Source organism: Artibeus jamaicensis, unplaced genomic scaffold (genome assembly GCF_021234435.1).
Source record: "Artibeus jamaicensis isolate MK-2021 breed Jamaican fruit bat unplaced genomic scaffold, CSHL_Jam_final scaffold_1964, whole genome shotgun sequence".
Lineage (NCBI taxonomy): Eukaryota > Metazoa > Chordata > Mammalia > Chiroptera > Phyllostomidae > Artibeus > Artibeus jamaicensis.
This window is the reverse complement of record NW_026522030.1, coordinates 57,226,201-57,241,296: the sequence shown is the minus strand read 5'-3', so window position 1 is coordinate 57,241,296 and position 15,096 is coordinate 57,226,201. Positions and strand designations below refer to the sequence as shown.

The 15,096-nt window shown below is 36.8% G+C and overlaps 1 protein-coding gene across 1 annotated transcript in view; it reads right to left on the bottom strand.

Moving 5' to 3' along the window:
- The window catches only part of FOCAD (focadhesin), a 321,710-nt gene that overhangs the window by 241,210 nt on the left and 65,404 nt on the right, over nt 1–15,096 (bottom strand). The window contains exon 6 of the mRNA XM_053656269.1: nt 7,227–7,328. Within this exon, the coding sequence (XP_053512244.1) occupies nt 7,227–7,328 (102 nt within the window). The remainder of the gene's footprint in view (nt 1–7,226; nt 7,329–15,096) is intronic.

Genomic DNA, 15,096 nt, shown 5'->3' with positions numbered 1-15,096 from the left:
AGGCCTTTAACGAGGTGCTTATTTGATTACTAAATTCAGTTACACGAAACTGTAGAGTAGCTTTACAATTTAGCACATATCAATTAAATCATTATTTTGTTTTGCATATTTATTATACATAAGAAATTATTAGGTAAGATACAAAGATGAACCAGGCATTATCTATTCTTAAGAATCTAACAGAACAATCACTTCTGTTCCTGGACTAGAGGACAGAAAGTGAAAATCACTAAAAGAAAGATATAAAGTGCAGTGCCGCATAGAAGAAATAGTATTTGCATTAGGATTTATTTACTTATTTACTTACTTAATTATTTATCTGTTAGAGATAGAGGGGCAGGGAGGGAGAAAGAGAGAGAGAAACATCGATGTGAAAGAGAAACCAGGCATGTGCTCTGACTGGGAATCAAACCAGCAACCTTTCACTTTGCAGAATGACACCCAACCAACTCAGTGAATCAGTGAATTATGATTGACCATGTAATTTTATAATACTATTCATTTTACAGCAAAGTGATTTCAAAACACTACCACTAGTAAAAGCCTTAAAGTTACCATATTAGTAAGACTTAATTAATTTATTCATTTATTTATTCTCTAGGCAATATGTACTTAATACCTATACATCATTCACTCTTCTATGTACCAGAAACAAAAATAGATTAAATCCTTGTTCTGATGGAGCTCACAATCTGTAGGTATATTATTTCCTCAATAGCACACATACTTACACAATCTATAAAAAACAGAAGAAGGACTTTCTTGAGTTCGTAATTATTACTGAAACATATCTTTATCACACCACCCAGTTTGGAAAACTAAAAGCAGTTTCACAGATCAAGCAATTTATTCTGAGCTAGACTACGAAGCACAGGTTTCCAGAAAAGAGAGTTAGAAAGTTTCCCCATCTCTCTAACGATGTGTTCCCAAAGAGTGAATACAATCCAGGTGTCAACAATATCCACTACCAGCTTATCGGCTTTCTCCTACTTTGAGATGCGGAAGGTGAAATGCAAGATTCATATAGAGAAGTATATTTCCAAGGTACTGTTATTACTTGACATCGGGAGCAGAATGTTGAACTTTCTTAAGGACAATATAGTATTACACTATTTAGAACTCTTCCTGGCTTAATCTGTCCCAATTTTGAATATTGCATTTCCTTTGCATTTCCTATGTGGTATCTAATGATTAACTATAAATTCAGTATGCATAAAATTGACAGGACTTATGAGAAAAAAGAAAATAATAAAACATAACCAGAAATCCCAAAGTGATTAAGAATATTTAAAAATGTAACCAAGTGTGTATTCCTACATAGTTCAATTCCTTCCAAGTTCGATTCCTACATATACATCTTTCATATTTCTGTTTACCATTAAGAGAGAAGTGGCGAGAAAAGACCTGGAATAAGAATAACAAACTGAGGCTTTTGGCCCCATTCTGCCATTCACTAGCCATGTGACCTTGAACAAGTCATTTAATGTTGCTCTCCTTAGTTCCCTCATGTGAAAAAAACATGTTAGGCTATATAACCTTGAAGTATACAGGTCTAAAGACCATAACATCCCTGTCAATTTACATGATTCTCAGTTCCATGAAGGTGAAGTTTTAACATTATAGGGCCTTCCATAAATGAATACAGAACTTAATCATAAAGTAACACCCCTCTAAAACCTTGCATAATGATCTACTGTTATTTCCAGACAAACACATACTATTAAAAATGAATGCAGCCCTCACTGGTATGGCTCAGTGGACTGAGCGCCAGCCTATGAACAAAGGATCACCAGTTGGGTTCCCAATAATAAAATAAATAAATTAAAAGGGAACAGGGGAAAAAAATAAAATATTTTGTCACTTTTAAGATTTAGTAAAAATTGCCATAGCTGGTGTAGCTCAGTGGATTGAGTGTGGGCCTGGGAACCAAAGGGTCACTGGTTCGATTCCCAGAGCACATGCCTGGGTTACAAGCCAGGTCCCCAGTAAGGGGGCACACGAGAGGCAACCATACATCCATGCTTCTCTCCCTCTCTTTCTCTCTCCCTTCCCCTATCTAAAAATAAATAAATAAAATATTTTTAAAAAACTAACAGGCTGACAGTGTTCAAGGGGAGAGAGGAGGGAATTTCAGGGGAAAAAAGGAAGGGTTTACAAGAACAAGTGAAAAAGACACATGGACAAAAACTAGGAAGGTGGAAATGGGAGGGGGGGGCCGGGTGGGTGGGCTGGGATGAGAGTAAAAGACAGAAAACTGTACTTGAACAACAATTTTAAAAAAAACTGAATGCAAACAGCTAGTCTAATCAATAATTCCCAACACAGAAAAATATAGATTACAAGCTATCTCCACAATACTTTGTCTCCTTCCCATAGTTACAAATCACTATTTAGATTATTAAATTATCTACCTTCTTTCTTTTTTAAATTATATTTTATTGATTATGCTATTAAAATTGTCTGAATTCTTTTCCCCTTTGCCACCCTCTACCAAGGACCCCCAACTCCTTCAGGCAATTCCCATACCATTCTCCATGTCCATGGGTCATGTGTGTAAGTCCTTTGGCTACTCCATTTCCTATACTGTACTTTACATCCCCATGGCTATTCTGTAACTACTTATTTGTACTCAATTGCCTCACCTCTTCACTCATTCCCCCAACCTACCCAACCATCAGAATGCTCTCTGTATCCATAATTCTGTCTCTGTTCTTCTTGTTTCCTTAGTTTTTCAGATTCAATTGTTGATAGACATATATTCTTTGCCATTTTATTGTTCATAGTTTTCATCTTCCTTCTTTTCTTACACAAGTCCCTTCAACATTTCATGTAATAATGGTTTGATGATGACTCTTTAGGTTGTTAGTTTTGGGGGATTTTTGTTTTGGGAATTTTTTTTTTGTATGGGCAGCTCTTTACCTGCCCTTCAGTTCCAAATATAGCTTTGCTGGGTACAGCAATCTTGGCTATGGGTCCCTGCTTTTCATGACTATGAATATTGCTTGCCAATCCCTTCTAGTCTGCAAAGTGTCTCATGGAAACTCCCCTATAGGTAATTGGCTGCTCTTCTCTAGCTGCTTTTAAGATTCTCTCTATGTTTAACCTTTGGCATTTTAATTATGATGTGTCTTGGAATGGGCCTCTTTGCATATATCTAGTTTGGGACTCTCTGTGCTTCCTGGATTTGCATGTTTATTTCCTTCACCAAACTGGGGAAGTTTTCTTTCATTATTGTTTCAAATAGATTCCAATTTCTTCTTCTTGCTCTTCTCCTTTTGGCACCCCTATGAAGTTGTCCCAGAGGTAGCTTACACTATCCTTGATATTTTTATTCTTTTTTTCTTGTGGTTCAGATTGGTTGGTTTGTTTTTTTTTTTATGTTCCAAATCATTGATTTGACTCTAGGCTTCGTTCACTCTACTGTGGTTTCCCTGTAAATTGTTCTTTATTTCAATTTGTATACTTCAGTTCTGACTGATTCTTTTTTATGCTGTTGACATCCTAAGTTCCTTGAGAATCCTTATAACTAGTGTTTTGAACTCTGCATCTGATAGATAGTTTATCTCCATTTTGTTTAGTTCTTTTTCTGGAGTTTGATCTGTTCTGTCAATTGGCCATGTTTCTCTGTCTCCTCATTTTGGCAGCCTCTCTGTGTTTGTTTTTATGTATTAGGTAGAGCTGCTATGACCCTCTGTCTTGGTAGCATGTCCTAAAGTAGTAGGTGTCTTACAGGATCCAGTGGCACAGGCTCCCCTATCACCGAAGCTGGATACTTGAGTTGTGCCCTCTATTTGGTCTGAGTACACCTTCCTCTTGTAGTTGAGCCTTGATTGCTGTTAGCAGGTGAATAGGAATGATTTACCCAGGCCAGTCAGCTACAATGATTGGCTGTGACCACTGACCACCAACCTCTGCCCTCTATGGAGGATCAGCTGTGCAGGAGCAGCGTGTTATGCTTTGACATGGTCTATAACTATCCACTGGATACCCGCGCTCTGGGGTTTCCTGGGTGGTGCAGGCCAAGATCAGCTCCCACCTATGTTCTGCCCAGGGCCACCCAGTAGAGCTATAAAGCAATCTGAGATGGATGCTGTTTGTGCTGCACTTGGAGATTCCCAAGCAAAGCCAAGCTATGAATCTAGACTGGCTGCTGCAAGTGCTGGACCTGGGACCACTTAGCAAGAGGTGTGGGAGCTGAGGAACTAGGGGTTCACTGAGGCCAGCTGTTGCTTGTTTGACAGGATTTAGGAAGTTGTGAAGCAAGAGCCTAGACCACCCATTCATATTTAAGAGTCATCATAGCAGTTTCAGTGGCCCCGTAAGTTGGATGAGAGAGAGTCTCAGGGGATCTCAAGGGCAAAGCAAACAGTGTTAGCCAGGTAGATAGAGTCTCAGATACGGCACCTGCCTGCCGGCTCTGTGGCTCTGTGGCTCTGTGGCTCTGTGGAGGGAGGGCTCAGAAAAGAGAAGATGGCCTATGCCTGCTCTTTTGTCTGGGAGGAAGCTGTCCCTCAGCACCTGCTGACGCCGGGCACTTCAGTTTCCCCAGTGTGCCGCTGGGGCCTTTCAAGCTCCTACCCCAGTATCCACCTTCTTTCTAAACAACAACTTAAAACTGCTAAGTTAACTTACCCTAAAATTAAACCTGAAGAAAACTAACAGTCTGCTCAAAATGCAATCACAATTACAATTTCTAATGCAAAGAATAATCTTATAGTGCAAAAGTAGAAATGAAGCAACTGTGGTTATTTTTATAAATAAATATAAAATAATTTAGAACTTCCAAAAGGCTCTAGATAGCATATCCTAATACCTGAGAATTTAAATGAAAAGAGCAAGTCAATAGAAGCTTATCAGTAAATAAACCAAAGTCTATTAGTAATATTTTGTTTCTTATGAATATCTGGACAAATTTCATTAGAATAAATATACCCAAATCCCAAAACAATACTCCTTTAAAATGAAAATAGCCAAAAGCTAAATTAATTACCTGTCAATTAAAGTACTGAAAAAGAGATTCTTAACAAGCTTACTGACGAATTGATCAAACTAGCAGCAACATCCTTTAAAAACTATCCCCATCTATTTAATAAGAGAAATGTCATTAAACAAATGTGTTTATTATGAATTTGTTATTTTTGATTTCTAACATAGTTGATGAAAGACTTATTTAGTAAATACTAATCCTACCTTTGAAAATGCAGTCCTAGGTGAGAGAAGAAAGGATAATGATGTTTATTTTTGGCTTTTCATTTAAATGGCACATGGATTTCCTTACTGGGAGATGATTACAAGGCTTCCTATATCTCTTTAAAACTTCCTATACCACTATATCCTGCCTAGAAATTCCATCTAAAATTGAAGTTATGGACTCAAGTGGTATTCTAAGAAACCGCATCTTGGGGTACTGTAAAAACTTCAAGAGCAGGAAAACATGAATCAAGTTGGTATGGTGAACGGAACTCAGGCACTGGATTACTCTAGACAATGGTATCCTATCATGACCTTGCATGATGGTACTATGTATATATTACATAGTAGGAGGAACGCTACAACCCACTGCCTGGGCCCACAGGTCCGTGAGTTTCATGTATGTAAATCCAACACTTACAGAGCACTTAGAAATCTGCCAGTCATTATTAACTCAAAAAAAAAATGACACAGTCTTATATATGCCCTCAGGAAGGTTTCACAGTTAACAGAGGAGAGTTAATTATAAGACAATGGAGTGAATATAATGATGTAAGAAATCACAACTAAAATTATGGGAGCATATAAAAAATACCTGAGTCCGTGGTAAGCAATGACCTTCTAAGAGGGCGAAAGCCTAAACAGAGTTTTAAGAGAGAAATTCGGAAAGGGTTGTGGTGAGGTTTAAGAGATGAAGGTGGGCGCCCTGGCTGGTGTAGCTCAGTGGATTGAGCGCGGGCCTGCGAACCAGACACTCGCGGTTCGATTCCCAGTCAGGGCACATACTGAGGTTGCAGGCCAGTTCCCTGCAGGCCAGTTCCCAGCAGGGGATGCATGAAAGGCAACCATACATTGATGTTTCTCTCTCTCTCTCCTTCCCTTCCCCTCTAAAGATAAATAAGTAAATAAATAAGTCTTTAAAAAAAAAAAGAGATGAAGGTGGGTACTAACACACAGAAGCACAGAGCCAATGGAATAGCACTGCTTCCTGTGCGGAAGTCAGGATATTGCTGAATACACAAGTCATAAATTGTGAGATAAAGATAGAAGATAAAATTGATGAAACAGGTGAAACCATATCATACACAGAGCCTAGAATAATATACTAGATTTCATCTTGTAGCCTGGGGACTTTCCAACTATTTCTGAAACCAAATTCTCTTTTTTAAAAAATACAAAGCTTCCATAAGCTTAGAACATATAAGTTCTATAAAAACAGACCAGAAGTGGGCAGGGGATTCCCCGTACTTAGCCCATACATTGCAAGTGCAGTATGAAAACCACAGTTGTGGTGATTTAAGTAAAGGATTTGTACAATAATATCTGCTCCCTTGATCTATCACTCTGATGGGTGTGCAGAGAATGGATTTGAGTAACATAAAATTAGAGGCAAAGACGTCAGTCACATACGAGTGGCAAAAGCCAAAAGATGGTGACCTAAGCCGCTGTCATGGTAATAAGGATGGAAGAAAGGGGGTAGCATGGAGGAACATCAGGAGGTCTTGATAAAAATAAACTAACTGCTCATATGGTTGCTATCTAATCTCAGCTGGAACGATCACTTGATCCCAATGGGCAGGTTTCAAACAGGGAGAGTTTAACGCACTAATCAATTTGCAGGGTAGGGGGAGGAGCATTCTTCTGAATGGATTGTGTAGGGAGTATCAAGGCTTTATACCCCATTTTATATTATTGCTATAGGAGAAACTAATTAATTTATGTTCTTTTGTTTTACACTAATTGTTTAACACAACTATTAAAATGATTTGTCATTAAATGTACAGTAGTTCAATGAATATTTCTAATAAACTTTCCTAACTAACCAATGCTTAACTTCTTTAATAATAGCTTGCCTTATATTTAAATTTTAAACAATCAATAAATGTGATAGATTTTTATTTCTTTACTCTTAAGAAAATATAAAAGTATACATGCTTAAAGACATTTCTTCAGCCAAAGCAGCTTAAAAAGAAAAACCAATATATATAATTAGCACATACTATTCCATCACCCTCAGTTATTTTACTTTACATTACCTTTCAGGGCATTGCTGGAAAAAAGCTGTCAGCTGCTGCAAAAGTACTGGCCAGCAATCAGGTCTGTGTTCAAGCACCGTGATCAAAGGCTGAGGGTGACTTCTGAAACACAAAGAAAAGCCACATTGGAAACTGTCATTTCAGGACTATACATTCTCAATATCCAAATACAGCAGGAAAAAAAAAGCCAATGCCATCTAGAGACTTTTTTTGCAGGATTCATAATTGTCATAAAATTATCATCTGCTTCATTTGTTGGTAAGTTGGTTTGTTAGAACTGACATTTTTTCTTTTAAACTGTTTTTGCAAAAAATAGAATGAACCTCAAGTCTTAGAGACCCAGAGCTGAGAATGGACTGTGCCACTCAACCTAGCTCCTGAGTCCAGTAGCTCTCTCATCTGTATCCCCTGATTCCTTTACTCCTAAAACTCATGCCTCCTTCTCCTGCTACTCTCCTTAAGAACCTGGAAGGTTCCATTTTCTCTAACATCACCCCAACTTATAAGCACTATCTCTTTTCTGTCCCCACTTACCCATTTTTCTCAGGGTACGACTCCGTGTTCCCTCAGCATATTTAAGATGAGAAAAAGAAAATATTCCTTCCACCTCAAATAACAATCTGTCCAAATTGAAAATGCTTGAAATTTCTCTTGAATGAGAACGAATCTTTTTATTTGGGCTACATTCATTAAGATACCTAAAAAATCTATATAAAACATAAAATCTGAAATCTGAAGAATTCTTAAATAAGAAAAAGAATAAAAGCACAAGTTATTTTAAATAGCTCAAAGAGTCTATAAGAAACTCTAAATTCATTAGAATCTTAAACTCTGAAGCACTATATACAAAGTATTTAGTTAGCATGGATGTGGCTTTTTCCTCCAAAGAATTTTAAAAGTAAAATGTAAATGGTCATTATAAATTCAAAAAGAGACGTATCCATGTTTTTAATATAAAAGGAATCAAATACATAATATAATTTTTAACTGAGCAAAATATTACTAGTAATGATTTAAAGAAAATAAAAAGAAGCAGACTAGTTTCACTGAAATGGTTTTTTAAGACAGCCATCTAGGTAGTTCTGAAAGAGTGATCACCTTACCAGCAATATCAGCATCACCTGGGAACCTATTAGAAATGTAAATAAATCCCAGGCTCCAGCCCAGACCTAACAGCCCTCCAAATAATTCTGATGCAGAATTCTATAAAACAGTGGTTCTTAACCATTGCTGCAAGTTAGATTCATCTGTGGAGCTCCTTTAAAAAATACCAACATACAGGTCTCAATTATACTCAGGTTGCTGGAAATGGAGAGCCCAGGCATTAGTGATTTTTAAAAACTCCTCTAGCAAGTTTAATGTGTTGCCAGGGTTGAGAACCACTAGCAGTAAACCACCACAGACGAGGAAAGTTGTTAGGAATTAGAAAGCTGTCTGATTTTTGTTTTCTCTCTTAAACAGAAAAGTATGTCACATCCATCACATTCGAACACTCATCTTAAACACCTCTCTGACACTACTACACAGTTCTGGCTATTATAACACCATCTATTTATTTTCTCCTCAACCTCACCTAATCTATCACACACTAACGTCACTCGCTGGCAGCATGTTTTGCTTAAAACACAGGCTATTTCTGACTGATCAGGTTACTACCATTACAAGGAATCACTCTAATCAATTTGTTTATGCCAAAACTCAAAAATCATATAGAAATCACATTTCTAAATTTCAAATTCTTTGGCAGTTAAACCTATGTTGGTAGAACTTGCTTCTACTATGGTTGACACTGATACTTAATGACAAATTTAACAAATCCTAAAAGCATCTCAGGTATGACACATCAACTGATATTCTTAAATGAAGAGTTCAGTAGGTCATGTTCAAGTAAACATGAGTAAAAAGAATAGTACAGCAACTGCAATTATTTTATCTATGTTTTTTACTTCTGAAAAGCACTATAATGAAATAAGAAGCCAGCTAGTGGTGGCATTTATGACAACTTAAAAAGAAAATCAATGTCTCTGATGGCAGGGTTGGCTGGAATGGGGGTAAAAGGCAGAAAACTGTACTGGGAACAACAATTTAAGAAAAAAAGAAAATCAAACAAGTTACCACACAGTTTTTGTGTGATCACAAAGCACGTAAGTGCTTCTTAATACACTCCCCTTATAAGTAAGTCATCCTCCACCCCTTCCCGCTCCTCATGCCCCCAAAATGTTAAATATCTATCTCCTTTTTAAAAGTTAGTTTTGATCAAAGAGTCACTGCTTTGATTCCCAGTCAGGGCACATGTCTGGGCTGTGGGCAGTGTCTCCAGTAGGAGGTGCATGAGAGGCAACCACACCCTGATGTTTCTCTCCCTTGCTCCTTCCCTTCCTCCCTCTCTAAAAAATAAAATCTTTTTTAAAAATTTTAAAATAAGGTATTTCAGCATTTAAAATGTCATAAGGCTGAGTATAGTTCACTCTTCATATATTCAAGGATTAATTATTAAATTCATGGATTACTAAGTTTTTTCTTTCTTACTCTCTCACTCAGTGCTTGTTAGCCATTCCACTTCTTTCAAGCACATTTAACTGAGAAAGGTCAAGGTAAAATGAAAAACTCACAATTTAAATAAGTCAACTTTGCTCTTTTTAGAAGCATTGTTGATCAAAAAACAAATAATGTGGTACAAAAAAAACACCAAAACAAAACCTGGGTTATACCTAAAAATTTCAATTATCCTCAAGCTTACTATTCAAGTTACAGTTAGTTTACTATACTACTTCATTCAAAATGATAGATGGGTTCACCATACAATCAACCTGATCACTGGTAAAACAGTGGCAGATGATAAGCTATTCAAGTTTTGATAAACAAATTTGGGGCATTGTTATTGTTATTATTATATATAACCAATGCTTACATAGTATCATCAAAATCATTTACTCATATACCGCCACTTTCTTGTCTCAGAAAAAAATACAAGTGGAGAGATGAGGTGAAATAATAGAGGAAAGCATTGATTCAGAATCAAGAGTTCCAAATTTACATTCTGGCTCCGCAACAAATTGTGTGACCTCAGGCAAGATAATTAACCTTTCTTAGGCAATTTCTTTACCTGTAAAATAAGGAAATCAGGCTAAGTACCTTCTAGGGCTAAAGTTATATAACCCAAGGCATCCATTAAAGCCCTAACCTTCATACTGCTCAGAACTAGAGGTAGAAACAAACCTTGTAAAAGCAGAAAGCAGTGAAGACAGCTCTCAACTATTAATAATTCTATGTCAAGTTAAAACGGCTCTAAGAACAATATCTATTAAAATCTGAGACCTAAAAGAAGAGGTATCCTATTTTTATCTTAAAGAGATAAATCAGCCTATATATTTTTTATTTCAGAGAGAAGGGTTGCAATGAGGAGCCCACAGAAATTTTTAGATAAGAATTTTCTAACTCTTGAGACATCTGCTTTCTTCTTAAAAGAGAATAAATAACATTGTTTTAAAGATTAAAATCAATACGAACCGGGCAGCCAGGTCACCCTTCATTGGCCTTTAGTGCCTCTAATCTCTCCCTCACTGTGTGTTGTTTTTCTCCTCCTACCACAATGAATGAATGTGTTGTACATTCTTTGGCACTTCACTTCCCTATTTCATAATTTGTAAATGTTTTAATGGCTATTTTAAAGAAAGCATTTACCATAGTACCAGCACGCAGCATACTCCATAAATGGGATACTATGATGATTATCATGCAGGTAGGTTTGTATCTTATACTAGAGCAAAAGCAGATTGAAAGCTGGGTCTATGCCTCGTGCCCTTTGTTTCCCTTTCAGTATTAAATGCACATCTACAATAAATGTCACACGCACACACACATTTCCCCCAAACCACATTTTTAAACTCTGATTGGATCATTAAACCAAGTTATCACAGCCCCACTAGTACACTGTTTCAAAGTCCATGTTGATTAAAGAAAAAAACACAAGAAGCATTCAGAACTGGAACCTAATACTTCAGTGCTCCCACCCTTTAGTAATATTTTCAACACACTGCAATACGTGCATCTTAACAGAATGGGGGAAGGAGGAAGGATTAATTCATGGTTCCACCAGACTAGCACAGAAGTGATGGTCAACTGAGGTGTGTAACAAGATTCACCTCTCCAAGTGCATTAATCTTAACAGAAAAGAGTAGTTAAAAATTAGTCCTGTGATATAGGCAAACCAAAAAGCAAAAGTTATTTGTAACCTTTAGGTCACCTCAACTTCTCTGCTACATCTCTAAATATAGGAAAGCCAAGATTTGATTTACATCATAAATTCAACGATAGACAGAGAATGCCTTTCTGTGTGAGGGGAAAATGCCTGCAGTCACCATGCCTTTTCTGTGTGCAGCTGTGACCCTGGCACTTCCAGAAGCACAGCATAGCACTTACTACATCAAATATGCATTTTAAAAGCTATTCTCTACCTGCTCTGAATTTTGATTTGAATGTACTAGTTAGAAGCCAAAAAGGGATTTTTTAAAAGCTCTGTAGATTTTAAGTTAAAAAAATACCTACTAAAAAATTATGAAGACTCCACACTGAATATTACTATAAAATAAAACAATAATTATGACTCATTATATATTCTATACTGTTTTAAGAAAAAACGTTTTATCCTTTCCATACAAGTTCCAAGAAAAACAATTGGAGCAAAAATGCTTTTTTTTTTTGACATTTTTGACTAAATTTATTTTTTCTTTGGATAAGGTAAATAAGGAGAGTATAGCATTTATTTGAAAATACATATGCTTCATTTTATGATGATTCTGCCCTCATGATGAACTTTCACAGAATCCCTGTTTTGAGGGGAAGGGATTTTTCTCAAATTTATTGCAGTGACACTGGTTAATAAAGTTATGTAGGCTTCAAGTGTGCAATTCTATGATATATCATCTTCATAGGATCAGGAGTTTAATGCAAAGGTGTCTGCCAGTGTCAAAAGTATGGGGCTATTTTAGGTATAGAGCCACGGCTGGGGGAAAACATAAAAATACGGAGCTAGGGATACAGAGCTTATATTACTAAGTTACATGCATGAATGCAAAAATAAAGTAAAAAACAAAAACAAAACTAGAGATAAATAAGTTAATAAGGCAAAAATTATAATATTTTGTGGCCTTAAGACATTTACTGGCAAATTACCATACGATTTTAAATTAAACATCCACACTTTGAGTAGCTTATGAAGCATTTTCTAGTGGCAATTACTAACTACATGACTGTTCGATATCTGTAGCTTATTCATTAGGTCTGATTCTAAGTCCCAGGGCTAAATGCCAGGTGATTAGAACCACAAACCATGAGCAAAGACTTCCCTGGGTGGGAAAGAGGAGAGAAAAAGAGTAAATAAAAACTTAAGCAAAACATGCTGTTCGACAGAAAGAATCAAAATGCAGAGACAGCTAGCCCCTGGATAGTATTATTAGCTCTACTTCCCCAACTACAGTCCTCGCTTCTTTCTTACCCTTAACCCTGCTGGGCTTTTTCAGGTACATGAATCCTCCTTTCTCATCCATCTTCTTTTCCCCTGATTTTCCTATAAAGATGTCTACTAATCCATTAAAGCAAAAATTCACAAGCCCTCTGAAATTATATGTAAAATTTTAAGTACATATGTGTGTACATTTTCTAGGAGAAAGATAAAATTGTTGTGAGATTATCAAGGAAGATGCTGACCCCCTGCCCCAACTCAAAAAAACATATCAGTGCATTAAAACGAAGTGTATCTAAGGTAACTGCTATAATGAAGCTTTGTTAAAACACCACTTCCAAAAACACTATGAAGCAGGAACCACTTGCTCCTAAAAAAAGGTTACATACTATGAATTCTGCCCAGAAATCTGGGCTCCTTAAGTATTAAAGTTTCTGTAATTTCAGCAAAATAAATTATATTAATGTATTCTGCTAGCTCCAATCTCTTATGGAAGCTTGAGTGCACAGTACAGAGGATTAAATCGTGCTGTCATGCTTACTTTATGCTAAATAAAAACAAGCATCTGCAGCTCAGGCAATCCCTGGATAATATATTCAATTATTGAAATAATCAAACCCCTCAAAAAGCAAACTGCTTACTCTGACAACAAAACTATAATTTAAGAGCTGATGGTCAATATTTTAGTTTTGCAAGAATCTAGGCAACCTCATTAAAATAGTAAATGTAATAAGGAAATCTGCATAGAAATGAAAAACACACTCTTAAAGACTAAGAGGTTTCTTTTCAGGAACGTACAAGAAGTGGTTTGCAGCCCTGGCTGGTATAGCTCAGTGGACTGAGTGTGGGCCTGCAAACCAGAGAATTGAGGTTCGATTCCCAGAGGTTCGATTCCCAGTCAGGGCACGTGCCTGGGTTGCAGGCCAGTTCCCAGTAGAGGACGCACCAGAGGCAGTAATACATTGATGTTTCTCTCCCTTTCCCTTTCCATTCCCCTCTAAAAGATAAATAAATAAAATCTTCTTTAAAAAAGTTAATCGTTAAAAAAAAGAAGTGCTTTGCCTTCAGAAATAAATGTAAAATGCAAGAACACTAAAAATCGGTAAGCATCCAAAAATACTACAAATGTGTTAATCCATCCTATGTAGTATTATTCAGTGATAAAAAAATGAAGTACTAATCATACTACAATATAGATAAACCTTGAAAACATTACACTAAGTGGAAGAAGCCAGTCATAGAAGGCCACACATTATATGATTCTATTCACATGAAATGTCCAGAAGTGTCAAACCCACAGATAAAAGTAACATGTTCTAGGGGCTGAGAATATGCGGTACTGGAAATGACTAACTGCAAATGGGCATGGTGCTCCCTTTGGGGGTGACCAAAATATCCTGGAATCAGAGAGCAGCAATGGTCAAATGACTTTGTAGATGTAATAAAAAACGCTGAACTGTTTACTTTAAAAGGGTGAATTTCATTGTATAGAACATTATATCTCAATAAAAAAAATTAAAATATTCAAAACTTAGCCACATACCATTTTAAATTTAGGTTACCTATTTTTTTGTTCTTTTTATTATGCCATTACAGTTGTTCTATTGCCCTTAATTCCCCTCCACCCTGCACCCCCTCCCCCACTATTCCCCCCTTTAGTTTATGATCATGTGTCTCAAGTTCTTTAGATTCTATATTTCCCAGACTATTCTTGCCCTCCCCCCATCTATTTTCTACCTACTGTCTATGCTACTTATTTTCTGTACCTTCTCTCCTCTTCTCCTCCTCCCACTCCCCTGTTGCTAACCCTCCATGTAATCTTCATTTGTATGGTTCACTCTGATCTAGCTGTCCTCTTAGTTTGCTTTTGTTTTAGGTGTGGTTGTTAATAACTGTGAGTTTGCTGTCCTTTCACTGTTCATCTTTTTTATCTTCTTTTTCTTAGGTAAGTCCCTTTAACATTTCATATAGTAAGGGCTTGGTGATGATGAACTCCTTGAACTTGATCTTTTCTGAGAAGCACTTCATCTGTCCTTCCATTCTAAATGAAAGCTTTGCTGGATAGAGCAATCTTGGTTGTAGGTCTTTGGATTTCATGACTTGGAATGCTTCTTTCCAGCCCCTTCTTGCCTGTAAGGTCTCTTTTGAGAAATCTGCTGACAGTCTGATGGGAACCCCTTTGTAGGTGACTGTCCCCTTATCTCTTGCTGCTTCTAGGATTCTCTCCTTCATTTTAATCTTGGCTAATGTAATGATGATGTGCCTTGGTGTGTTCCTTCTTGGGTCCAACTTCTTTGGGACTCTCTGAGCTTCCTGGATTTCCTGGAAGTCTATTTCCTTTGCCAGATTGGGGAAGTTCTTTATTATTTGTTCAAATAAGTTTTCCACTCATGGCTGTTCCTCTTC